This window comes from Bombus impatiens, unplaced genomic scaffold (assembly GCF_000188095.3).
Source record: "Bombus impatiens unplaced genomic scaffold, BIMP_2.2 scf_1506, whole genome shotgun sequence".
Taxonomy (NCBI): domain Eukaryota; kingdom Metazoa; phylum Arthropoda; class Insecta; order Hymenoptera; family Apidae; genus Bombus; species Bombus impatiens.
In genome coordinates this window covers 304256-332182 of record NT_177925.1, presented here as the reverse complement: position 1 = coordinate 332182, position 27927 = coordinate 304256, and the positions used below count along the sequence as shown (strand labels likewise).

The window sequence follows — 27927 nt, the reverse complement described above, 5'->3', positions numbered from 1 at the left end:
GTTCGTCGGTAACTCGAGATCGCATTTTTTCGTAGCGCGTCAAAGGAGGGACCGGCGATCAAAAACCGCCCATTTGTGTTCTATCAAAAACAAAACGCCTTTGCGAAACTTCTTCCCCAATTGATGTTTGGCTTACTATTTTATATAAATCGGTTCGCTAAGAATTCGGGCTCGTACTTTTTCAGATTTCACGTTGTCGAATTCAAAGAGTTGAGAATTTTCTCTTAATTTATGCTCCATCCTCTCTGAATATCCCATCACACACACACACACACACACACATAAATACACAACCCTCGCGATCTACCAAATCGAAATGTCTACCTGAATCGGTAAAAACGTCGCAACAGGGAGTTAGGTGGAGATTAGACGAGGGTTAGGGAGGGTGGAAAATTCCCGACGCTTATTTAAACCGAGAACCCGTTCCCGCTGACTGGATAAGAGCAATCCCGTTCGCCAGCTAGTCGGTCGTTCGTATTATCTGGCCATCTTTATTCACCCCCATAGCCAGGCGGATCTAACGGTCGAATCGAAGGGAGGAGAAAGGGAGGAGAGCCGTTGACTGTCGGCAGGAGGACCAACCAACAGAGGAGACTAGGTTGAGGAGAGTTTTACGAACGGGCACGAATCTCCTCGTCAGACTCTCGCAGGATCCGAGTTACGCAGGGATTGGCGATCGTAGGGCGGGTTTCTCTGTTGTTCCGCGATCAGAAAGGGAGGAGGGGCAAGGAGGAGGGCGGCACACAAATGAGGCAGCTTGATTCCAATTATTCAGTAAATTAAATACGGAGGGGGTTGGCCTTTACGGGCGTTGCCGCGAGTTCCAACGTTATTGTACGCAAGGGTGAATTTCACGACAGGGGGTGGTGCAGAGCGACGGAGGAGAGAGCGGGAGAGAGATCGAGGGAGAGCTAAAGGGTTGAAACCACCGTTCCGTCGTATCGGAGGCGCTCGCGGCACACGGGTCCCCTCTGCGTTATCTACGGTTAATATCCCTCTTTCGGGGGCGGATGAGCGGAGGATCCGCGACGTTTTCGGCGAAACAACCAGCTCGATCCCTTCGACGGCGGCTCGCTGCGCGTAACCGGAGTCACGAGGCTTTAAAGTTAAACGCCAGTCGCCGGAGGGGCCGCGTGCGTCTCCCCTTTCTTCCACGCGAGTTTTAACCAAGCTGCGTGGCTTCGGACGAAAACAGTGGGAAGCGGCAAACTCGCGCGAGTTTCCATTCCGATTAACGACCTTGTCTACGAATTTTCCTATTTTTACTAACTTTTTTACCGGTTTCTTCCGGTTACCGTTTCGGCGCAAACGTCTCGAGCGAGTTTGCCCGTTTGGTTCTTGTTTAAGCTGTTCTCGTTAAAAGATATTGAAAGATACCTCGACGACGACGATCGGTCGCGTAGAGGCACGTGGAACGTCGACGGCGAAGTAAAATCGATAGAAAAATCCAATTTGCCGCATTCGCTGGATACGTTGGTTTGCGGGCGAACGAGCATCGGTTCGCTGACGTCTCTGTTCGATTATACAGAAGTTTCTCGGATCACCGGTTAGCCGCTTTAATTCGTATTTTCTTTGGGGACTGCGCTTCGTATTTTACGACCACGTATTTCTCCTCCCTATCTTACGGTCAGAGACCAGCCGAGTTTTCCATCTCCCTCGCCGTCGCTCTTTCTCTCCGACCTTCCTCTCCTACGTTTCTTCCTTTTCCTTCTCTTCCTTTTCCCATCTTTCCTTCTCCGCCCTTCGTCCTTCGCTCGCGATCCCTCTTCTTCCCTTTTTTTATTTTTTCTTCGGGGTTTCGTTCGATGTTCGCTCCACCTTCCCACCGCCGCGCGCTCTTTTTCGGTTCCACCCAGGTCCTCGTCGTCTTTATACGTCCCCCTACTGGACGATTCGACGATCAGGTATCCGGACGAAGGCGAGGCTGGCTCATCGCGCTTGGAAGGGGTCGAAGATGCGAACGAGATACGAATACGATTCGGACGTTGCGTCGTTCGGATGTTCGGTGTGATACTGCGGACGTTGTTCGTGCAATTTGTCCCTACGTAGCTTCGTATAGCTGACACGGCGATACAGTGAATGTGCGAATGTACACTATATATCGTTGATGGATACCATTGAGATTCTCTTCGCCGTGATCAGCGCAACGGAGAAGTTTCATTCGGAGAAAGCTGTTTACCTGTCCGAATTTATTATCGAGAGAAAAACGACAACGCGACGCATCTTTGTGAAAATTCGGCGTATCGGTTCATCGATCAAATTCGCAATTATCGCGCCCTTCGATTTATTCGACTCTTACGAGAATTTCTCGATTAAATTTGTTGATGGAACTTGTCAGGCGACGAACCAGCGACATAAAGCAGATATTTAAACGTCTTTCTCTAGAGCGTCCCTCGTAACGTTCCCTCCGCTCTGTATTCCACGTTTCCTAGTATTTCTCGTGGAAATCGCGCAGAGACCATTGCGTTCGAGAGGAACAGGAAGCGAGGCGGGTGCGATAGTTGTAAAATACGATCTAGAAGCGGAGACGGTATCCCGGTTGCCGCGTCCGGAGGGTGCGTTTACCGACCCAAGTTTTCACGTAATCGTATTCACGTGGCATTCGGTCCATCGAGTTTTTCTAGGGGAGGATGCGATCGTCGGTATCGGGGAGTCGGAGGGTAGGCGGCATCTAACGGACGAAGGAAGGAAGTTTATAATCCATAACCGGTCAGAGACCAGCCGAGTTTTCCATCTCCCTCGCCGTCGCTCTTTCTCTCCGACCTTCCTCTCCTACGTTTCTTCCTTTTCCTTCTCTTCCTTTTCCCATCTTTCCTTCTCCGCCCTTCGTCCTTCGCTCGCGATCCCTCTTCTTCCCTTTTTTTATTTTTTCTTCGGGGTTTCGTTCGATGTTCGCTCCACCTTCCCACCGCCGCGCGCTCTTTTTCGGTTCCACCCAGGTCCTCGTCGTCTTTATACGTCCCCCTACTGGACGATTCGACGATCAGGTATCCGGACGAAGGCGAGGCTGGCTCATCGCGCTTGGAAGGGGTCGAAGATGCGAACGAGATACGAATACGATTCGGACGTTGCGTCGTTCGGATGTTCGGTGTGATACTGCGGACGTTGTTCGTGCAATTTGTCCCTACGTAGCTTCGTATAGCTGACACGGCGATACAGTGAATGTGCGAATGTACACTATATATCGTTGATGGATACCATTGAGATTCTCTTCGCCGTGATCAGCGCAACGGAGAAGTTTCATTCGGAGAAAGCTGTTTACCTGTCCGAATTTATTATCGAGAGAAAAACGACAACGCGACGCATCTTTGTGAAAATTCGGCGTATCGGTTCATCGATCAAATTCGCAATTATCGCGCCCTTCGATTTATTCGACTCTTACGAGAATTTCTCGATTAAATTTGTTGATGGAACTTGTCAGGCGACGAACCAGCGACATAAAGCAGATATTTAAACGTCTTTCTCTAGAGCGTCCCTCGTAACGTTCCCTCCGCTCTGTATTCCACGTTTCCTAGTATTTCTCGTGGAAATCGCGCAGAGACCATTGCGTTCGAGAGGAACAGGAAGCGAGGCGGGTGCGATAGTTGTAAAATACGATCTAGAAGCGGAGACGGTATCCCGGTTGCCGCGTCCGGAGGGTGCGTTTACCGACCCAAGTTTTCACGTAATCGTATTCACGTGGCATTCGGTCCATCGAGTTTTTCTAGGGGAGGATGCGATCGTCGGTATCGGGGAGTCGGAGGGTAGGCGGCATCTAACGGACGAAGGAAGGAAGTTTATAATCCATAACGTGTCCGGTTCGTCGACGGAGGCCGAGGAACGAACGCGCGCAGAAGACGAGACCGCGTCTTACGTCCCTTGGAACGAGGAACGAACAACGATGCCGTCGAAATATCTCGCGAACGACGTAGGACGGACGGTGACGTTCTCTGAAAGCTCGAATCGAGGTTGGAAATTCTTAAAAATACTTGCGAATTTTCTCGAACTGTAACGCGCGTACGTTATTTTTGGATTACGCGCGTCGAGATGTAAAATACGAAGCGGCATCTCTGCCATGACGCGTCTCTGTGGTCTATGACGGTCTTAAAAACGGTGACCGAGCCGCGAGCAACGTTCAGCAGGATTTCGTTGCTGGTCGAGCGATAAACGCTCGGATTATCTCGGTTCTGCCTCTTTTACGTTGCCTCTCCGTGCGATAGGCTCTCGGCTCGAAGATACGTCGCATTCCAGCGGACAGTTAGCTCGTGCGTAGCAACGCGAGCGTGACGGAAACAGACTCGGCACCGTCGTATATTCGAAAGAATATCTCCGAGGTTGTACGCTTGTATCGGTTGTTACACGCCCACGAGTCGACCTACGTGTGTACGCGCGAGCGTGCAGGCGCTTCCTTCGTTAAAATACGCGCCGTGTCGCAGATAAGACGAGATTTTGGTAGGCTGGCTCCGGTCACGAGGAACTCGATTCGGTGGTCGTCGGCCGATCGTTGTTTCTCGCAGTGGCCTCGAGTCGAGCCACTCGATCCGTAACAACGCGTTCGTTTCCCTTTGCGGGGCTGATATCGCGATTATTCCGAATATCGCGCGAATCCTTCTCCCTTCTTCGCTCCGTTTCTCATTTTACGCACCTTCCGGCTTGCTTAAGAAATTACCGGCTTCTCGATCGGTTTGTTCAACGAGTTATCGAGGCGTTTAAGGCTGCCGATGTTTGATCAACGACGGAGGATAGGCGTGCAAACGTTTGTTTAGCGAAAGGTACGTGGAAAAATCTCACGTTAGAACGGCAGAAGTGCGAAAGAAGGTAATAAAGGAGAGCTGCTAGTTTCTAGAAAATTCATGGCGGATTTGTCGGACGTATAGGGCGTGCGAAGTTCGCGCTCGACGATTCGTTAGATCGTCGATGCCGAGGGAAACGAGATCGCAGAACGCGTCTGTTCGCCGGTTCACGACCGCACACGTAGCAAAATCCCCGTCCCTAGTGTTTCCATACTTTTATCACCGACGGCCTCTCGGATTTTTCGAATATTCCATCAACGTACGGAAGTCGTATATTACGAGCCGAGAATGTACGCGCCGCGAAGGCTCCTGAGCGTGCTTCGCATGCTACCGATTACTTTTTTCTTTGCTCTTTCGTCCTACCCCGAGTAAACGAGCTACCCAAAGAAATTCTCGCTTCGCGGTGCCCTTCCTACCAGCAGAACCCTCCCCGTTCTCCCATTCCTCCCTCCGCCCAACCGGATCCTTCCTTTCCTTTCTCGATTTTCGTCTACCTGAATTTTAATGCCAAATCGCTCTTCTTTTTAAGCTTCCTCCCCCGTTCCTCTTCCTTTCTTTTTCCCTTTCCGTTTCTCTGGCGAATTCGCGACACGAGCAAACGCGGCGGATCCTCGGCTCGATCCCTCGCCCGCGATCTTCTTAAATCCTGCGTTTTTAGGCTTCTGTATTTTTCAAGGAGCGGACGATCCATCCTTAAGCGTTACCTTTAATCTTCGATAGATCTATCTTTGATTCGCTCGATTTTCGTAAGGATTAATCCTTCTATCGCTGCGTTGCATCATGCACAGCGGCTACGGAAAGTATTTGCACGTCGTTGCGTTCGTTACACCATTTACCGTATTAATTAATTAATTAATTAGACGCAAGCGTAGGTAGAGTAACTTTCTTTACTTCTTATCATTCAGTAAGCACGACTGTAGAAGTTTGATACTACGAAGACGAACTTACCTGTAGATAAAATTATTAAAAAGAACAATTCACTGCATTTATGCACTTCTGACAGTTTCGACAGTTTCGACAGAGCGAACAAACGGATCCTTGCTATCGAAGAATCTATTTTTGCGCGATTACTTGATCTCCGGTAATTAAGCTTCTCGTCAGAGTCGATCGATCGATAAATCGAGGCCTTCGATCGACTAGACTTTGCAGAATTGGCGAAACAGTCGGGCGCGGTTAAATCAACGCGTAAACGAATTTCTTTCGCGGAATCGGTTTCGGATGGACTTCGAGGTCGTTCTGCAAATTGCTTCGCTTATAATTAGCCGAAATGTTTCGCTCCTTTTACGTCCAGAGTCGATGGTCGTCGTCGCTGTGGGAAGCGAACGAGGAAATGGAAAATTAGACGATGTTTTCGTTCGAGACGCCTCTTTCGTCTCCCCCGTCGAATCCGCAGGGTAGATTCCTAACTCCGACTAATCCGAACGGCAAAGGGGTTGCAGAGTGAAAGTAAACAGAAAGGGGAGGGAATCGATATCGAGGAAAAGACGCCGGGCGTCGCCTACCGTCTCGGCGAAACGACGTTCGACCGACGAAGTCGCGCGGAAACGTGATTACTCCCGAGATCACCTGTTAAGAATCCAGTATGCTCGAAAAATTCGGTTTACTTCGTTTCCGAATAACGCGATGGATCGTCCATTTAGGTATATTCGAATGGCGCTTTAAATTCATCGGTCGTCGGACGTCGTTTCGGCCATAATTTTCTTTCTAATTTCGAAAGAATAATCGTAAAAAACTAACGGTCGTGAAATTCATGAAATAAGTTTTTTAATGAAACGTTACGATCATCTTGGAAACGAAGATTTAAAAATCCGGTTTATAAGCACTGCTTCTTTCGTAGCTTCCAAAGAAACAATCTTATTACGTTCCTTATAATTCCGAAAATATTAATCGCAATATGTTTCCCTGCTGCATTTCGCGAAAACTTACGTAGTATCAAGAATATCGCATTGGGAGAAATAGTTTGAAATCTTTGTTATCGCGACTGATCTAAACGACGTTACGTTCTTCGGACAATCGAATAACTTTGCACATGACGAAAGAACTATCTTTTAAGAGTCGATGTTATATTTGGGGTGTTATTCTACTATCTCTTATCGTCTCCAAATTTTTCATTGGTAACATTTTAACGATCTACCGTTTCGTTGACGAATATTCCGACAATCGTGGTCCATCGCGCGACAAAAATCTCGAAGAAGAATGTCATCGAGTCGTTCCGTCGGCATCGAACAAGAGGACGTCTCGGTACCGGCGGTAAAATTTTCCTGAACGCGGCAACCGTTCCCAATATCCCCTTCGAAGGTCAGACGAACAATCGAAACGGGGCCCAATGTTCGTTCAACTTTTTTTTCTCCGCAGAAGGTCTTCTTCCGTCAATACTCCAATTTTTTCCAAACGTCGGATATCAGCCGGCACTAACAAAGATCCAAGGTCGTGTCGTAACGACCTCCTTTGATTTCTTTTTTTCCCTTTCGTGCCCCGGCACGTATTTCGTGCGCTAGGAAACGAGGTCTGCTCAGTTTTCGTCTCGTCGTCACGATGAGCTGACGCGATCGCGAATCGACCCACGGAAGAATCAAGGAAACGGTTTTGCGTGTTTCGTCTCCGCAAGTTATCCGACGGACACAGTGCGACGACGCCATTTTACTTTCTTCGTGCTCGGTGCGCTCGCGGCGATGGCGACTCGGTCGAAGGTAACTTTTGTTAGCTGCGTATTTTCCAACATCATCGCGTTCTCTCTATCGATCTTCTCGTCGAAACGTTCTTTCGAATCGACGATCTACGCTTGTCATCGGCCGCGAGGTAGTCGTTTTATTTTGAATGCGCAATGGAAAAACGTGGAATCGTTATCTCAGAAAGCTAGAATACATTATTCGACTAGTTTTTATCCCTCCGCTTAAGTTTTACGCGAGACGCCAGCTATCTAAAATTTCTTGCGCCGCTCGATCGAGTTGGAACGACGTTTTAAAGAAACCACGATTAAGGGGAATTAAGACAACGACTATGTTACCTCAGCCTCGTTAGTTTTACGCCAACTTTCTCCTCGAAGCATCGATATACGGCAGCAAGTAAAGATAAATGCAGAATGGCAGTTCGTCGACTTGAAATTACTTTTGTCCCCGTCCAAAGTAATTTCTTAATAAAGTTTACGAGAATTTTTCTGATAGCAACTCGCCGTTCTCAAAGTACGTAAAGAAGAAAGTAATCTACTCTTCCGAAATGCATAAAAAATTAAGCGATTGATTTACTTTACGTTTATTCCGTGATTAACCACGTACGAATAAATACAATCCGTCGTTTACGGTTACGCGAAACGTGCCCCGTTTATTTCTTCGATTACGAACAATTCTCCGTCGCTATTTTTTCTTTCTTTCTTCTCTTTTAACGTAACAATCTGTACTAGTTCGAGGTGAATTATTCGCCGCCTATTTTCGCTCTGATTCAAAGGGCCTTCGTTATTTTCTTGATTTATCGCTCGAGAACGTCTGTTTCTGGTTCAAGGCTCGGAATAGACCGTGGTCCGTCGTAATCGTAGTCGCGATCGGCGAGCAGCCAGACAGCATCGCGCGGCCGCTCGTTGATAACATTACGGCAGAAGTTAACTTCGACGTTGTCCGGTTACATCGCGGTCGCTCGTGAAAATGTTTGCGTACGTTTGCCGAACCACGGTTTACGATGTGTCGTCGCTCATCGCGTAACGCCCGTTAGCTCGGTATCGCTAATAAACCCGCTTAACTGAACGCGAATATGTCGCGTTATCGAGGAAACATTATGTCCGCGTTAACAGCGGCTGCGCAATGTGTCGCTAGTTGCATTAATCTCTTATCGACCCGTCTCTTTCTCGCAAATCTCGTCGGTTTGCACGACCAACTTTGTCTCAACGATTCTTCGTTAATAGCGATGACGCGTATTAGTATTAGAGTTAAGAGAATACAGTGACTGCGCAAAGTATTTTATATAGTGATACACCGTCGTATTTGTTGTAGCATTTATACGTACTAATTAATCAGATCCGAGCGTAGTAAACTTCGTATCGTCTGATATTCTTCAATGGCTATTTTATTATATTCCCTGCTGTTACACCCTGTCAGGTGTAAAATATTCAACTACCGTGCATAATTTATATTCGATAACCCAATCGATCGAATAATTCCAGGTTCGATGGATGATTCCAAATTTATCGAAGAATCGAAGCTTGGACTTTGTTACGAATACGTTTGCGTTGAATTTTTGTTAAAGATTCGTATCACAAGCGTTGCATGGCTTGATAATTACGTATAGGGTTATGGTTACAGTGGATGCGTATTTTAGCCAACCGTCGTTTCGAATCCGAACACCCAAATGCGTATATCAAAGATCTGTGCATCGAGTCTTGTTCCGGCGTATTCTTCGGAACCGCGGTTCGTCGCAATTTGCACGCGCTGTAACCGTAGCCTTGAATAAGGGATTAAGAAAAATGTTCATTAAAGCGGTGAAAAATCTAATTGTTGGTCACTTGTGCGGCGCAGGTTTCCCCATGTGGCGAAGAAGAGTTATCGCTGTTCGTTCACCGCCTCACCTACGGCCCATCAAAGGTGAGTGTGTACAATAAAGAATAATTTATAACTGGTGCGCGCAACGCTGCGGAGAAGAAGCATACTTAATTGCAACGGAACCAGTCGAATACGAATCGCGTGTCTGTTAACGAACTCGGTTTAACGCCAACGAGTGAAAAACGCATCTCTCTTGGAAGCACGAAGCAGATCGCCGTTTCGCGAATAAATTGCGAGTATTCTTTGATTATAAAACGAACGTCGATCGAAATCTCGATCACGCTGATCACGCACGGCGAATTCTGTTATCTGTCGCGGACGGTTCGCGCGTTTCGTCGTGCGTCGTTCGTTAAACGCAAATTTGTCGACGTTGTTCGTCGTAAATCTGTTTCGACGTAAACGCACTGCTTGGTCGACTCGTGCATTACGTCGTCCGGCATGATTAATACGCGTATCGTAAAATTCTAGCGGCGTGCTCGCGCGACGACAGCGTTCGAGGCTGCCTCTGTTTCGCCTCTTCCGACGGTCTAGAATCTCGCCAAGAGCGAATAGAAGCGCGGGATTAACCCGGCTGAGCGTAATTTACTGCTCGAGCTTTCCTCGTCCAACTGGCGCGCTATTGGAAAAGAATTGCAATCGCAAGCGTATGTTTATAGTGGGTAAATTGTTGGAATATCGATGGAGGATCGAAACGATTTTCCGGAAGAACGAATGGCTTGCACTCGGAAGTCTTAGACAGCGGTAACTTTGGCGCATTAAACGCGAAGGCTATTTTCTGGTGCACTGGTTAACTAGATTTTGTACCTCGCGAGTAAAACCGGCAAAATGTTTGGAAAGTATCGTATCGTGCGCAATTTACTGGAACACGCATCCGGCGAAAGTTACGAACACGTAGGACGCGAGGCTTCGCTGAATCGACGCTTCCCGGTGATTATAGTAATCTAGGAAACGAAGACGCAAACTTGCGTGCAACGAAGCTCCTTCGAGTCGATCTTCCACCGAATCCTACTTTTCTAACGTTGGAAAATTCTTTCGGGCGATCGTCCGACGCTGAAAACCTTTTCTCGATTGAAACGAAAATGAAATTCAGGGTTGAAACGTTCGAAGAAATTTACACCGCGGTTTAAGAAGCTAATTAATTGGATTAAAGTTCTAGATTTCGTCGATAAAGAATTCGTAATCATAAGAGGGCTTTTCACGTTTGCCGTCGTTATTTTCTTATCGAGTAAAAAGATATATAAATGTTGTATCAAGTTTGGGCAGATGCGAGAATACGCTCCTAGGGTAAATTTGGGAGAGACGCCACGGGCAAAAAGTCGACACACTTGTAATATCTCGTGATGAGAGAAAGAGTATCGTATATATTGCTTCTTGTTACAACCCTGCATGTGTGCCTGGGAAAACAAGTTAGTGGCTGCTCGGCTGTCGCTGCACGTGTCGTCTGTGGAAGATTAAAGCAACAACTGTACGAAAAATTACGTTAAAATTTTACGTCGATGATACGTTAATGCTTATAAGCGCAATGGAAATAGGATAAAGTACGCGCCTATCTATTTTATCGTTTAAAGTGCTTTCTAATTAATTAGTAAGCGCAGAATAGAATTTAAGAAAGAGAAATTAGCATGTATCGCGTCTCTCCTACAAGACGCGGAGAACACGCCACTCTACTAACGTGTCATTTTTCAATATTTTGCTCGATTTTGCGTAAGGAAAGCATAGGAACTCTTTCTGTTTTTCGTAGTATACGAGTGTGTTTTTCGCGATATTCCTATACGTCCTATTCGCGATATTCACGGTTTTGGTAAAACGTCGCGGCGTTCCTGTTATCGTTTCCCAGCGGCTCGCGTTTATTAAAGTCGCATTTTACTAGCCGTAACTAACGACGGATATTAACAGAATTTTCACACGTAGCTCTTTCGATGCCGCCGTGACATTTACGCGGCCTCCGCTTCTAACCGTTAATTCGTCTAATACATGCACAGCCTTCTCTCACTTTCTTCGTTTCGTTCTTTTATCTTTCAAAGAGGTTTCCAGTTTACGTTCTCGGCATCACGAAGTAATCTTCAAATTTCGTCACGCGTTCGCGTCGGATAATTTCGAATCTTCGATCGAGCGATGAATATTCACAGGTACGATTTAATTTAAAGTCAAAGTTACTTAAAAGCGTTGCTCGATCGTTGGCTGAAAAAAATGGATTGCGTTTCTGCGGCTAGAATATAAAAAAACGAGGGAAAGGCGTACAGGCGGTTCGTTTTTATACATTTAGACAGATTCGAAGGAGGACTCTTCCCCTCCGAGGTCGAAGGAGTGGAACAAACAGGTCCGCGAAATTGAACACATGTGCCTACCCGTAAATTTGCAGGGACACACCTTCAAGGGTTTAGGGCTTCGAATAAGGGCTGCTGGAATATGGTATTAGTCAGTGCGTTATATTCTCCGGCGGCGTCAGGTTGTGTCACGCGTGGCGGGATTTCGTGCTTCTACGTGTGTGTCTGCTCGTACTCGAGGATTTGGATTTCTATCTGTGGCAATGCGATCGAACGAACTCCCGTGACGTTCTCGAATCGTACATCTTCGCTTGAAGATACAACGAGCGAGCTAACGATGTCCAACAATGGGAAACGTGACTGCGAAGGTAAAAAGTACGTTATGTATTTATCGTTGATCAAGAAAAATCGGCAACGATGATCTTGATCTCGTACGACTAAAGTCTTTTTACGACTCTCGTCTCATTTGTTATTCGACCTCTTCTCGCGGAAATCTCGGCCATAAACGTGCGTTTAAGCAAAGTAAATTATACATCAGGCACAGTCTGATAATTCGAAGTTGAAACGAACAGAGTTAAGAGTTGAAACTATATTACGTGCAACATTTCGCAAACTGGAATGCATACACTAGCTACAAAAAGTATTTTCACTCCACCGTATTCACTATATTATTTACGTCCTGATTAATTACAGCTAGCCGTATTAGATTCTATATCGTTCAGCGTTATGTACATAATTTTACTACCAGGACTCGATACCGCGAAAATGATAAAAGATGAAAAAATGAAAGTACGTACAAATACTTTCTGCAACCACCGTCGATCTATTTTTTCAAACTCACTCGAGATCGCTGTACGAATTGGCGAACGCGGAAAAGAACGTCGATACCATGGATAAACATTTGTTTATCCTTAAATCATCGCAACCTGCGTATACGTGGTAATATCATCGAGGTAGTTGGAAAGTATCGTGATAAGCTGACGTGGTTTATTTATAGCCAGTCGTATCTTCTTCCCTTGATGCCAGATTCATTAAATTAATCCGAGGCCCTCCGGCGCTATGACGCATCGTCGTATTATCCGCGTCACAAAAGCACGCGCGTCTTAAAGAATCCTGCGAGTTACTCGCGTCGCAAGGAAATTGTTTCCCATAAATGCATCGTTATCCATCGTTGTCGACAGTGCAATTATCCAGACTCGTCCGAGATGGAGTAGATAACGCCGAGTTAATAACAATAAAGAAGGAAAGATTCACGCAATCTGCATGTTTATTCCGAAGCTGGATTCCAGGTTCGTGGACTCGGATGGATCGCGATGCGATTGCAAAACTACTGATTTGTTGCATGCGTTGCATCGTAAAACCGAGCAGAAAAAATCCACTGGCCGCTGCCTTGCGATATTTACGAGCTAACGCGCGCGCGATTGTATAAAATCCCGGTTTCGCGTACGCTGCAAATTACATTTTTTTTTTCTTTTTCGACTCGCCGACGGAATAGCGTGTATCGTCTGGCTTTCGGAGAACTGCTACCGCAACCCTTCTTTCTTGTCTGCTGCTCCGAGTTTTCAGTATTTTTTTAAATGGAAGGTTAGAAAGGTAACTGGGCTCGTATGCTTATATAGCGCTTGTAAGCTGTACGACATTAAGACTCAACGTGGAACACTGAGAATTCTCGTGTTCCTGTTATCTTTGTTACACGCGCTGCGAAATATTTCAGGGGTCTTCTTTATTCTTACGTAGCGTAATACGTTTGTACGAGCGACTTTGGGCATTGTCTATATTTACTTATAATTTATTTGATATATTTTAAATATATTTGACTCTCGTTACCGTTTTATCGATCCTCTGCACAATTCCACCGCACTTATCTCTTATAATACACGAGTATCAAGCATTTTATTAAATTCGTAATGAATCGAAAGACGAAGATACGTACCTACCAATTAATCTCAAATCTCTTATCTTCTCTTTGATCTTCATAATTTCACACGCTTTGTTCGCGAATTAAAAATTAACAGCGTCGTTTATCGTCCAGTTGGTGTAACATTCTGCCATCCGAAGCTTAGCAAATAGGTTTGCTCGTTATCGGCACAGATTTCCACGGTTCGCGAGCAGAGAAATCGGAAGGAGAGCCGAGTTACGTGGCGTGGCATAGACAGGATTTGCAGGTTTTCGCGTGCGTACACGCATAAGGAAAAGAAGAGAGAATGTCAAGAATCGCCAAGCGTTATTTACGGTCGCGTGCGCGTGCGAGAGACGTTCGTTTTATAAGGCGATAAAGACGAAACTCGAGGTGCGTTGTCGCCGCGTGAGAAAAGGATATATCTATATAACGTCGTTGAAAGTAGTCTGGAACGTGCGAGCTCTCGATGGTTGCTCTTAAGGTGGGATTTCTTATTAATAGACTGCGGATGCGTTTATACGAATTCATAGTTTTATGACCGTAATTGAGAAAAATGAAATTTGAGCAGAGATTCGTTTCACCTACTCGGTATTAATTTGGTTATACGAAGACTATAAGGAGGAAAAACACAATAAACAATTTTAATATCCAATATGATCGTACTAACGAATTCTATCAAAATTGTCGTTTTATTTGATTTCGGAATTGAATTTTTATTTCTTCTATCCAGTTACATATTCGAGAGACGATTGGAATATTCTTCGAAGTTTCGGTCAAATCATTCGACGTTCGACTTCGAGTCGCTTGAATTCGAGCAAATTGAATTAATCCGATCGCAGCTTTATTCCACCTTTGGAAGTCCTTCCGTTTGCTCGCGACCCGTACTCGCGCGATACGTACGCTAACAGCGCATTCATCTCGGGTATTCGAGCGTGTCTCCGCGACGGTCGTCGCCACGGTCTCGCGCTGTCCCACGAGACGGCTATCATAAAGCCATTAACTTTATTATACCGAGTCATTAACTTAAATATTACGACTCACGTGTCGCGGAGTTTCGGCCCAGCTGATTTATCGCAGCAAGGATTTCGTGACGTAACGGAACGGCGCGGGCTCTCTCCGATCGAGTAAAACGTTCACCTGGAGCGAAACATTCTTCGCGGATGGAAAGGAATCTCGATGAAAGAAGGAGACCAGCGTGTCAGGGAAACTCGCGATACGTGTCCAAATGTGATTATTTTTTTTTCAAACGGCGTCACACTTTATGTCCGTGGCTTGTTTCGTTTCGTTGCTTCGAACGATCCTTTTCGTTAAATGGTTTGACATTATGAGCGGAATTTAATCGAAGGATTTATTTTACTTAATGTTTATAGTCTTCGGCTCGTTTATCGTTGATTAATGGTGTCTTTCTAACTGCACATTCCACCATCCAGTGTTCTATTCAGACCACCATATTATACTTAGCCTAAGTGGTTCTGTGACTGGTCGTTTGTTCTATAAATCTCAACCCTCGTCGTGATTCGATCTTCCTTCGTATCGTCCTCCGCATGAATAACATCGTTTTACGATACATTTTGCTCATGTTTTTCCATCGTACCTATTACCAGCCAACTTGCCATTAAACGAGATTAAGTCTTCTCGTCCAGCGTCGTCCCTTGAACTTTTTCTTGCCACGTTCGTTCGATTGCACACGGAAATTCCACTCTGTCGTCATTCCGAATCTTTCTGCTTGTTCGTCGCGATACGTTCGTCGCTTGGAGCAAAAGATCGAGCATAGTTTTCTTCGAGAGAGGCAAGGAGCCGTGCGCAAAGTAGGTACAGCGTGGCCACGTTTCACAAAAACGATATATCAAAGGAGAAACGAAGCGAAATGGACGATGGTGGTCGGAGAGAGCCGTGGAATCGGACGAAGGTCGCGGCGAGGGTCGAGGAGGAAGGACTAACGGAAAGGGTTCGGACCTGGCGCAGCCAGATTTTATATGAGTTTCGGGATTTGAAATGAGGATTTACGGGCGAGTGAGGAACATTGTTTCAAATAAGATGTCTCGACCTGTGCGGCGTCTATTCGCCACGGAGGTAGCTCGCAGCTCGAGCGGAAAGGATGGCTTCCAAAAGTAAAGGAGGATACGATGAGAAGTTGCGAGGAAACAAGAGTCGGAGGAAGGAAGGCGAGAGTTAACAAAGCGTAATGAAACGTTGCTAAAGGATTGGAGAGGAGGGAATAAGCGCGCCGGTGAGATTGAGACAGTCGAAGCCACCAAGGACGAGGGAAGACTTGGAAGCAGGGAGAAAAAGAAGGCGAAGGAGATGAACAGGAAGAAGAACGGAGAAGAATATCGCGATGGTTTTGCTCGTCCGAAGGATTCTTTTTCGATTCGTGGTTATGCGGCCTCATAAACGTATGATAGAGATTAAAGACGAAATAAGACCGAGAAAAGAGCTTGCTCGGCCGAAAGAAGCGAGGATGGAAGAGGAACGAGAGGGAAGAGGCAGACGAGGAGTTCGACTCGTTTACCACGAGCAAGGGAGAATACGGCTCGAGAGTAGAATCTGGAGGGGATTCCGAGAGGGAGAAAGAAGAAAAAATGGTGGTGCAGGGTAGAGGGAGAGAAAGAGAGAGAGAGAGAGAGAGAGATCTAGGGGCAGAACACGCTGGTGAGAACGAAAAGAGACGAGAGAATGGAAGAGCAGAGCAAACCGACAGAGTAAGCTTCTCGGTAGGAGGGTTCTACTTCGATTCACGACTGTGTGAGCCTATAAGTATGTAAATGGGGAATATTATTTCGATGCGTGTGAGTGCTCTCCAAGTTCAGGCACGAAAGAACACGGTCTGCCAGGGAAAGAGAGGAAGAGAGATCGGCCGATTGCACGCGCATGCGCCTCAACATCTTTATGAACTCGTTATTATAGCAAGCAGCGGATAATCAAAGAGCGGTTCCTACGCACGGTCGCTGCTCGTTGTTACAGGCATCTTCTCGTTTCTTCGTCCCTGTTTCTTCCTTTTTCTCCGTCCGATCTATCGATTCTTCCTTGCTTCAACAGCGAACTCGGTTACATATCGTAGGCATTTCTAATTTTCAGGCTCTTTCATCGTGAAACCGTAAATAAATATAGCTCGGAATCTGTCGGTTTCGAACTACGTAGCTGAATATTCACGGTAGGCTTCTGACGCCAGTGCGAGCCAATCGCCAACTTAAATTCCGTAGTCCGAGTGAAGCTGGCGCGTCCAAGAAACTCCGAAACTCTTGTCTTGCATTTAGCAGCAAGATGGCGAACGAACATTAAGGGGGCCCTTAACGAGGAAAGTTTTCATTACGCGAGCCGTTTGAAATTAAGACGATCCGCCTTGTTTCGCCGTAGTTTCTTACCTTGCTTCTCCCCTCTGCTCCCCTCGGTTTGCTACCTTTCGCCCTGTCGACCACCCACCCCTCCACCCCTTCGTTTCCACATAGCACGTCTCGCAAGGCAACGTGGTCGTCGGTTGATGCTTCTGCGGCGGCGTTCGTAGAAGCGGTCGCCATGTTCCCGCGCGAGGTCGCGCGAAGGTAGGGTGGTGGATGCTGAGGGAATTCCATTTCAAAGCAAAAAGGTCCCACGCGGGGGAACGTGCGACCAGCGTTGTTGGTATTCCGTATGCCGTGTATTCGAAATACCATGGGGTGTCGTTGCTACGTACACGCCAGCACCCCGCCACGTCGGCCATGCATTTTTCAAGCGAACGTCGCCCACTTCGTTTCCCATCAGATACAAACCGCCTCTGGACAGATACGATCTTATTAAGGGGAGAATTTCTAGCTGCGAACGGTCGACACCAGTTCCGAACTTAAAATAAATATTTTCATTCATCGAAATGCAGGCTTGAACGAAGACGCGAGATACTGTTTGTGGAAGAATACTCTCGTTTTTAAAGCAGGGTGAGCCCGTTTCGAAGATCTTTCGAGGAAAAGTCATTTCTCGAGTTGTCTGCTCTATTCTTGCTCGTATAGACTGACGAATATTAAACAAACCACTGCTCTGCTATTTGTTATTCTACCGTTACCCTTCGACCCACTTTCGATCTATTCCTACCGCCGTCTTATCTACGACTTTACGGTCATCCCTTGGACGACGATGGTGGTATCCATTTATCGAGTGGAGGCTTAGCGAGTTGCAGTTAAATAGCGCTAAAAAAAAAAACGAGCAGCTGCGCTTAAACAACAACGTTTCCTCGAAGCGGTACAATCTCCAGCCGAGCGAACGCATTTTAAAGTCAGCTTGCAGGCTTTCTTCCCTTCGAGACGGTTAGGAAACGACGTGGATAGTCCTCTGACGGCGCGTTCCGGGGGTGACGGTGGAACGGGGGTTGCAGCTCTCTATTGATCCGTCGGAGGAACGTTCCCGAGGGGTGGAGCTCCACTGGCCGTAGGGTTGTTTCAGCCCTTCTACGAAAGCAGCCAGCCGATTGGCCGAGCCGGGGGAAACATGGCCGTCGGGTGTACGTACCGGAAACGTGATCTCCTCGCCACGCTCTCGTTCCACCGCTTTCCTTCGGTTTTTCTTCGTCGTTCCTCCTTGTTCGAGCAAGAACCGTGCCCTTAGGCCGCTCTGCCGCGAAACTGGCCGACCGAGCAAACCCCTGCTCGTCCTCTCTTCCCCCTTTCGGGTTTTTGCGAAATTTATTACAGCGATATATTCGCATCCATTAGATAGCTCGGTTCCTACGCCTGCATTCTGCTCACCCTTGCCTCCCGTTTTCTTTCTACCTCGCCTTTTTTTCGCCTGTCTTCTTCTTCTTCTTCTTCTGTCTCCACTCGTGTAATCAATTACCCTCTCGTGGATTCGGATCGTGCGGTTTTTGTACCAGCTACGTGCGTTCGATGTTCTCCTCGAGACGAATGGCGTTCTAACTTGATTCGCCGAGGACGCGAGAGAAAAAATTCGCAAGTTGTAATACGATGTTTGTCTGCCATAAGAATTTGTCATATATTGTTAGGATATGAAATACGGGCGATTAAAGTCCAGACGCTCGCAGTTGTGAATGTAACACTTTCTTACGTGACCTGAACGTATTTTTCTTTCCCGTATCCTTCTGTCTAGCTGCAAACATTCTCTTCAAACAAAAACGTCATACCGTCATAAGGATAGAGCACGAGGCATTGTAATGATTATCGTAATAATACGAGTATTGATTTATTTCAGGAAGATATATCGTTTATTTTATCAAGTTTCTTTGCTAGGGTTGTTCGAATTATTTTTTTATTTCTGATACGTTTGCCTCCAAGTATTAGATATTGTCTTATTTGCTCGTTGTTACGTGAAAGATGAACGGTGTGTCGCAGCATACTGCATACATATAACGAACTTGATTATTCCGTGTAAAATTGAACGTGGAAGTTCAAGATTATCGACCCGTCTGATCGAAGGACTTTCATCGATCGAACCTCCGCAGTTGGCGAATTCGTTGTCGGACGAAGCATCGAACGAAAGTTGTGTGGTTGTTAACAAGCGACTGATCCGACCCGGTGAATCGTCCGCATAATTTCTGGCGGTTAAGCGTGTCCGCGGCACGGCAGGCACGCCATGCAATCGGAACTAATGGCGAAAGCATTAGCGACGAATTGTCAGAGATATACACAGACGATATAACGTTGAGAGACCATAAACTGGTCGTAGAGTCTTCTCGTTGCGTACTTACGTACGTGTGCACGAGTGTCGTTCGTACAACGGTTTCGTGCACGGCTGTGTCCGTGCATGTCGAATATTCGTGAACACCTGTGCACGCGTCTTATCTACTTTACAAGTTGTCACGGATTACATCGTCGTGAAGGTGTTTAACGCTTTCCCTGCGAATAACGCGTAATTTAGGATGCGACGTGCCGTTCGTTGTCTCGACACAATTAAACGCTACGTTGAAACTCTGGAAACGGCGATGAAAGTGCTAGAAAATGTCGATTCTTTTGGAATACGTAATAAAGAATCTAAAAATCGTTGCCTGTAAGTGTACGATAAGAAAGTAAGCGAATATTTTTATTGTATTTAGCGAAACCATACCTATCAGAGGAATTTCCGTGAAAATTGGTGGCAAAGATCGTGGATAAACAAACAAACGAGACTACTGTCTATAGGCAAAATGTTGCAAGTGCCTGAATGACAAGCGTTTAATTCGCTTTAATTATTCGATGGAATTCAGTCGTCTTGTTTGCCGTCGAGGCAGTAAAAGGGTGAAGGGGTCGAGGATCCTGGAGGTTGCTCAGACAGCAGAAGGAAGGAGAAACTCGGAGGTTGAGATGCTTTAGCCTTTGGGGGCCGCGGTCGATACTGCGTCTCTGCGAGGAAAGCAGTGTTGCCAACTGGCTTGCCTGGAATTTTGCACTTTCTTACCAGGCTACGTTACTCGCCACATCTATCCTTTCTCAAACTGTATAAAAAATGCGTTCGACCAAACGCCAAGATATATTTCGTTGATATGAAATTTTTCCAAATTTTATCCGACAATAACGCGTATTGCAAAACGTAGATATCCTGTTAACGTTTACCTCCAAAATTGCCAGATAGTAGAAAATTAGAGCGCCGTATAAATCATTCGTGACGTTACTACAATAGCGATCGTTCAGGGTCGATTTTAGATAAGCAACGCATTTTATAACGTCTCGAGAGTGGTGTTCGTTCGAGGTCGGCCGCAGAAAAAACCGCATCGTGACAAATCCAAGGCGAAACATCGTTTCGACAAAGGTAAACAATCGTAAGGGTTGAGCTTTTCCCTGTGACGTTTTTTTTTTTGCATAGAGCCTCCAGACGACGAAAGTGAAAACGCATTAGTCGGGCTTTTACGAGGTGATCGTGGCCCTGTTAGCGTTCAAACGGCCTGTTTCGACCGGGACACAAGAATATGCGGATTATGGCTTTCCGAAATATCCCGGTCGACATTGAGCGAGCTTAGGGCGCGAATGACCCTGCAGCGGGGGTTGTAAAGCGATCCTTTCGTTTCACCCGACGTTGGAAACTTGCATTTCGCAGCCAACAGCGATTATACGATACTTTTGAACGATACGAAGGTTTATAATGGAAGACGATGCGATTGATCGATGAATACAGCGAGCATAAAGCAAGCTGAGAAGGGGGACGACGATGTGTTTCCTAAACATTCCGAATATCAGGAAACGAGAGAATCTTACGGTGGGAGCACGTGCTCTAGCTCGTTCACTCTCAATTTCAATGTGTTTTTATTGCGCCTCTTAAATTCACATTTATGAGCTCTTATGTTCTCCCTGTTTCTCTGGTCTGCAACAGCATGCCAGGAGTGGACCGAGTCGCGAACACCGTCTAGCGTATCCTCGTGTACCGAACAGGAATCAGTCGGCGTCGACTTAAACAGCCGATAATTGCGACGAATACCTTCCACGGTAATCATAAATATCGTAACGCGCTAAGAACAAACCCCTGTCGACCTTTTCCGTGACTTGTAACATCGAATTGACACCTATTGACCATTGATCAATTAAACGGCCATTGATACATCGTCAACGTCCATCTCCAGCTCATTTTCAATTGCCTCGAGCGTGTTGCGCGCACGCAGACACTGTCGTTTCGACGAGACTGTTTTCGAAACGTGGTAGACATTTCTAATGTACGTTGAAATATACCGCTTAGTCTAGTTACATTTTAATTCCGTGCTTTCGGTTGTTTCACATTTTCGAGGAATCTACGTATAACGCGGAACGTTTAACGAGGATAGCTGTTTCGGTATACGAAGAGATTAGCGATGGGTTTCTTGGGTACATGCCCGGTATTCTCGCCAGGTATACCGTGGTTTTACGATTTCCTTCCTAAGGTTGTAAATTTATCAAATCCACAGCCTCGAACTTTGTATTTGAACGGTTGCTTTGACGAACGATGATCAACGATAAATCGTGACTTTACAAACCTGCCGAGTGTCGTTATTTAAACGCGGTGGCCGTCTATTTAAGCCTAACCGTCCACAGATTACACTGCTATAAAATAATAAACATAAAACACGCGGCGGATCGACGTAAAAGCGAGTAGGCCACTTCTCGCGCACAATTAAGCGGTCAATTTTTTATCCTTTTCTGCCGTTTGTTTCTTTTAAACGTGACAAAAAAGAAGGCTGTCTACCCGATTTGCATATACATATCTTTATCGAGTCCCTGAGAGTCTTTAAATAGCACACAGTTTAAATTGTACCAAGCTCGTAACGTATTGAATTATTTATAACAGCGAACGATTGAATTTTACCTTAATTTTTTGAAAGAAAAGAGCGTGTATTGGATTTCTTGTGATCGCTCGATGTTCCATTATCCGTACGAGAGATACAAACGAGATGGATATTGAAATTTAATAGTCGCTATTATAGTCTGACGATCTTTAGGCAAATTTATTCGTTTTGCTAATACGATCGAAGACACGACGCCTGATCGCGATGATTTGTTTCGCTCGCTAAATATCATAACGAGCGGGTATCTTTACGATGCGCGAACATCTGCGATCTAGAAGAATCGCGAAAATTCGTGGAATTGTAAAATGACGACGCTCCTGTTGCAGAGTGGAGAGTATTCACGCTTTATGTTTTTCAAAGTCTGAAGCAGGAATTTTCTCGATAACGACGTTATTGGACGAAAACATTATCGCCATCGTGTTCTCGCTTTTCTTCTTGATAGCGAGAACAGATCCTCGTAGTTAATAATTTCGTTGAATAGAAGCCTTGTCGGAGAGCGAAGCAGGCGATCGAAAATAAACGAGCGGCCATCATGCGACCGGAGTAGCAGGGAACCTATTAAGATATCGTGGGTTGGACCTGAAATCTCGACACAGCCAGGGCGAGCCAATCGCTGGAATTAACATTAAAATCCGCACGCGGTCCGTGCCAGTGATTCTTTCGAAATTCCTTCTCGCAGAGAGCCCCGTTTCCCTTTTCAACCGTGTTAATTAAAGTATTCGACGTTGTACGCCGCTCTGTGAAGGGCAACACGAATATATTTGACATTTTTATCGTTTGGCCGATAGGCTCGATACGAACGAGAAGCTTTCGTCGGAGAGAAACAATTCCTCGAACTTTCCTCGAACGATTTACAAAATTCAGTGTTCCCTTCTTTCACAAATATCGGAGGAGAGTGCGAGACCGACGAGGGAAACTCTACTTTACGATCCAACAGGAAAAGATCAAGTTCAATGCAAATCGAAAAATCGAACGCAAATACGAATAATCGACAAAAATTCCAGTAATCGTGAATTCGGGGATGAAAGTTGAATGATCTACAAAATTTAACGTCTCTTTCTCCTAAAATTATTAGAGCGTCGAACAGATAGAACGAATTTTTTTAATTCGAGAGAGAAGGACTCTCGTTTCCTACCGATCGCTGTATCTTGGCAGCTTTTGCCACCGCTGTAAGGCTGTATAAAAAAAAGGAAGAATTCGGGGGTGGGAGTTGAGTAACTGACGAAAGCACGCGTAATATGCCACGAATAAGAAGAATACACGTATCCAGGATAAACGCTGACATTCCATGTGCTTTGCGGACCGTTTATGCCCGTTCGAAGCGTTCCGCAAACGGCCTCGGATATTTTTACGAGCAACGCGGAGGCATCGGAGAACGGGTGGCGCGTTCGCGGTCCGATTCGCCACGATACCGATGATGATTACGATGCCCGCGACGATGAAGAAGATGACGATGATGATAGAGATAATGAGCGGTCTCTGGGAGCCGGCATCGCGGCGAGAAAGCGCCAAAGCACCGCCAATTTCGACCGCTAAACGTTTCCGAGAGACAAGCGAGTTCAATCAATGGCGAGAGAGCCTTTGTTTCGCATTTGCGGCCTCCAGGCTGGGTAATAGGCAACGAAATAAAAGCGGCTAGTGACTCAATCAAGCGACGTTCTACGCCGCGACTCGCGCACTGGCCACTCGTTTCCCTTCGCAATTAGTTCGATTCTCGAGATCTTCCGTCCCCGCGATCGTGGAGGTGGATTGGAAGTTTCTCGCTTTCCGAGAAACTCTGGCAAATACGATCTCCATCTTGGTCACTCCTGGTAAAAGGTTAGCGAACTCTTGGTAACGTTCAGAAGGTATTGCGATAAGGGTTAATCTTGGAACCCTTAATAGGAACCTTGTTTCGCAGATAAGTAGACGAATAATTTTAATCGTGGTCAGAAGTTAATCACCGAAGAAACGCGTGACTGATAAAACGAAATAAAAACTGAGATCGACTATGGGGAAATCGCAGCGATTAATCGTGGCTCGATATTTTCTCGTTGACGTTGACACAGAGAACAGAAACATCAATAACGCGAGCCTCGGTAAATAGGATATAAAAGTTTTAGTAAGATTATACGAGAAAGCCAAAGGGAGAAAGGTAGAGAGGGAGAAAGGTGAAGGGCTCGGTTAGTATCGCCAGAAGGGAAAGAGACGGGCTGGGGGTTAGAGGAGGCCGAGGTGATCTGTCATCGACGGTCGCCGGCATTTTACAAAGTACCTACAAGGCCTGGCCACGTTGGCCGCAGGTGCTACACAGAAGGCAGTCCGCAGGTAGATACGGTGGCTGCCTGATTGGCCTGCTTCGACCGGGTTCCATCCTACGGTTTTGCGACGCTAGCGTGTGCGAGGCAAAGAGAGGCGGTCGTTATTACGTGTCGCTCGCAACAAATCCGCTCTCGGCCTGTGCTCTGTCGGCTTGGCGAGAGATCCGACCGCCGCGAGACGCGGCGACCAGCGAGATAAAGCGAGAGGAAAATAGAGGAGAAAGGGAGATAGAAAAGGCCGGTACAGTTGGAGCATAGTAGTAGATCCCGTTGGCCGCGGTACCTACCGGCGATCTGGCCTGGGCTGCACGCATAGTCTGTAGACCTGCCAAGCTTTGGCAGCGAGCTAACTCGTTCGCCTGGCTCGCCTCGCGTGTATTTCCGTTACGTTACGTTCGCCAATGCGTGTATAGAGCTGTAACATCTCTTCGCTTCGCTACTCGCCGCCGCGCCGGCAGCCGCAGTCGCAACTCGGCCAACGCGATGCATCGCCAGATTCGCTAACGTCAGGTTCGCGCGTTTTCATCGCTCTTCGCCTCGATTCCAGTCTCGCGGCTCTTCGTCTCGTTCGCTTTTCTTATCGCGAATCGACGCCACGTGTGCATACGAAACGCTTCGTGCTTCGTCCCGCTTGGTTCGGCGAAGGACATCGTTCGAAGGACATGGGTCGTTGGTTCGCGAGTTGCACGTTTCACGAGTATACGGTCTTCATAGACGATCCACGCGATCTACGTAACCTTTAGACGAAGCAGCGACAGCAAGAGCCGCGGTTCGCGAACCTCGATCGTGCGAGCGTTTCGCGTTACAGTGAGTGCAACGCGGAAAGCGCTATCGGCCCGACGACCGCGTACGTTATCGCGTGTAAAAAGTTGAACACGAGTGGCCGAGTATAATCGGTGGGAAGGGGAGGAAGAAACGATGAAAGGAAGCGTTTCTCTCGGGATTGGATCGTGATTCGAGACGGAAACGCGATTCGAGGCTGGTTCTTCTGCTTTGGAGCGCGGACAAAGAGAAAGAGAGAGAGAGAGAGAGAGAGAGAGAAGCATCGGTGGACGAGCAAAGCCGAGGAACGAGCGGCACTGTCCGATGTGTTTGGCCGGCGGCCACGTTGCGAATCGCTTGAACGTGCATTGGATGTTTCAGCAGCTGGAAAACGAGACGGCATGGACTAGCCGCTCGGGCCGTGGAAACCCTTGGAAGGGAAAAGGGCAGCGGCATCCCCTCCCTCGGCCCTGCAACCGTCGCGACGCTCGACGACGCTGCAACGTCGTCGCTTCGCAACCATCTCATCGCCCTTGTCGTTTCAGCCGGAAGGTGAGTCGATTTCTCATTTCGTTTCACCTGGTTTTTTCTCTCGATCGTACCGCGACAATTGCAGGGATCTACGCGATACGCTTTTCTCTTCCGTTGCTCGACATTCTTAAAAGCGCGTATTACGCGCTTTTACTCTTTCGCGACTCGAATTACGCCAGCCATTACTTTCTCCTCGAGCCGGGGATTACCGATTCTATCCTTCTGAAAGTCGTGAAAATAACGCGAAACTCCATCGGAGAAGCAGAGTCGTAGGTACGCAGAAAAATAGTTTGGAATCTTTGTCGAATTTTTCGACTGTCTAAACGGAACCTCTGTAAGCATCGTAATCCCATCGAAACGCGAGATTTATTTCCTTGGAGGGCAAAGTACGCATCCGGAAGCTTCGAGCGATTCGTTTTTCCCGCGACAGCGCAGCGTTAAGAAGAAGAAATCCCACGTCACGTTTCTAGAAGGCGGTCGTCGTAATCCGAAGATTAACGGTCGGACACGTCCGCGTCGTCGATGTCGTGGCGTCTTTTCTTCGTCCATCCCCCGTCCTAGGATGGATTTAATGCGATCCAGCGGGGCTTTGTTTTATCATCGGCTATCAGCGGCTATATTTCAGCGAGGTTGGCCGTATGATCTTCATTAGGGGCCCGGAATTCCCGCCACGAAAAGGCAATTTCATTAAACGCGACCGAAAGAAAACCGTATGTGTAGGAACTATCAACGCGTACAGTTCGTTCCGGTCCCTCTGCTTTTACGATCGGCCGATGGTGCGCGCATGTTCAGCGTTATTTTACTCCTTTTCACGCACGCACCGCACACGCCATCCTGTTCCACGTGCACGCGCGGCCATGCCCCTGAAACTCGACGAATCAACCGTCGAACAGATAGACAGTTACGTCGAAGCCGAATTAAGGTTTGCCACTAATTACGTTCTTCTGTGTCTGCTGTTTCCACTTTACCTTCTCTTCTTGTCTTTTGAAATTTATGGAACAAACGTACAAGTACCTCGTTCATGGGTAAGAGTCCATGGTTCGAGTCGTACGACCGATGCCAGACTCGTCTATTCATTGGGAAGAATTACGCCTTAACCGTTACGCGTTAGTCGTACTATTCGCAGAGATGTCACTTATCGTGATTCATACGTAGACCATCTTCAGATATATATTTGCAAAATAATCAAATCTGCCGAATTACAAACGATATCGACGAGTCACGAGCTTGACTTGGCTCGAATAAATCTACTTTACACTGTCTATAATTTCCAAGATAAAATCTTTCCTCCTCGACATCGACGAACCAGGATTCTGAACTCACAGAGAACTCCGGCAATCCGTTGGTCCAAAGTCTGCTGGTGCCCGGTACGAGAATAAAGGCGCGATACAGCGACGTTGCAACCGGGTAGACTAGATAAAATATAAAATTTATGGAAAACGAGGGGAAGAGAAAGGCGAACGTCGCAGGTCGGAGAAGCGAGATGGAATCGGAGGGAGAGGACCGGCCTGTAAACTGGCGAACCGGCCAGCACTCCCTCGACCGACGCTCGGAGGAGCTCCCAGATGAATTTGAATAAAAATGGGACGCGTGACGAGATGGAATAGCCAAGGGGCGCAAGAGTAGGGGGACGAAGGTTGGAAAAGGAGACAGAGAGTGTTGCAGGGGTGGTCGAATGGTAGGCGGTTACCGCGCCTTGTGTTTCTGTTTGTACGTGAAAAATGGATATTCCTATGTCCGCGTGTACACCGTTGCCGTATATGGCTAACGTGTTTTTACAACGTTGGTTTATGTTGTCGCGATGAAAACACCGATTCGGACGAAGCTTCCCTTATCTTTTTGTATTATTTGCCGAAAGCGAGCTATAGATAGATAGAAGGGCCCGAAAAGTTCGTTGAACATTCTCTGCCATCGTATCGACAGAAATTCTACATCGTTCGATTCCGTTCTCTTTTTTACGGACACCTAATTGACACACGATAGTTTCATTCGAACAGCAACGGAATAGAGCGACGCTTTCGTCGACCCGGGTGGTAGTTTAGCTTGCGCGCGGTAAAGTGCATTGGAATTTTCTATAAATTTCTAACTATCGAAGGAGAATTCGTCATTTTTTCGAAACTTTTCTAACTTTCCCTTTATTTATACGACGCTTGATCCCGGTCACCGCGAATTTGACCTATACCGGACCTGGTAAACCGTGTGCGTGCGTGCGTCGTCGCAAAAACTTATCGATTTCTGGTTTTTATACGGTTGGATAAAAGGTACGCGCTATACCGTTTCGATTTTATCGCGAACGGGTTGTCCGATCGAGGAGGTCATGGGAAACGTGTTCAAAGATGGAAACGATTTTGCGGCGCGCGTTGAGAAGCATGGCCGCCGTCGGACTATGGCGTTCTCCCGCTTTCGATCCGTTCGTTCCTCTCTCGGTTCTACCTCCTTCGGCTATTCCTTTCACTCGACATCCCCACTTCGGGGAATCACGATTTGGTGCGAACCTACGAGCGTGCACCAGGGGATCCAGAACCCAGCCCAGGCCCAACCTAACCTGATCAACAGCCTCGTACAGCCGTACCTGTAACGCTGGATCGTGTCCAACTTATTCTTCGGCCAATTCCCTTGCCAAGCTACGTGTCTTTTGAGCTTTCCGAGGGAAACTG

At 46.9% G+C, this 27927-nt stretch overlaps 1 protein-coding gene across 7 annotated transcripts in view; it reads left to right on the top strand.

Annotated features, from left to right (window-relative positions):
* The window catches only part of LOC117152412, an 83035-nt gene that overhangs the window by 30572 nt on the left and 24536 nt on the right, over positions 1 to 27927 (top strand). For 4 of the 7 annotated variants that reach the window (XR_004462793.1, XR_004462795.1, XM_033324149.1 and 1 more), the window contains 2 exons: positions 9278 to 9343; positions 25121 to 25291. Coding sequence is in view for 3 of the 7 variants with exons in the window: in XM_033324149.1 (XP_033180040.1) it covers positions 9278 to 9343; positions 25121 to 25291 (237 nt within the window). In the remaining 4 variants the exon portion in view is untranslated. Of the gene's footprint in view, positions 1 to 4228; positions 4752 to 9277; positions 9344 to 25120; positions 25292 to 27927 lie in introns of those variants that run through there. The other 3 variants (XR_004462794.1, XM_033324148.1, XR_004462796.1) reach the window with 2 other exon arrangements.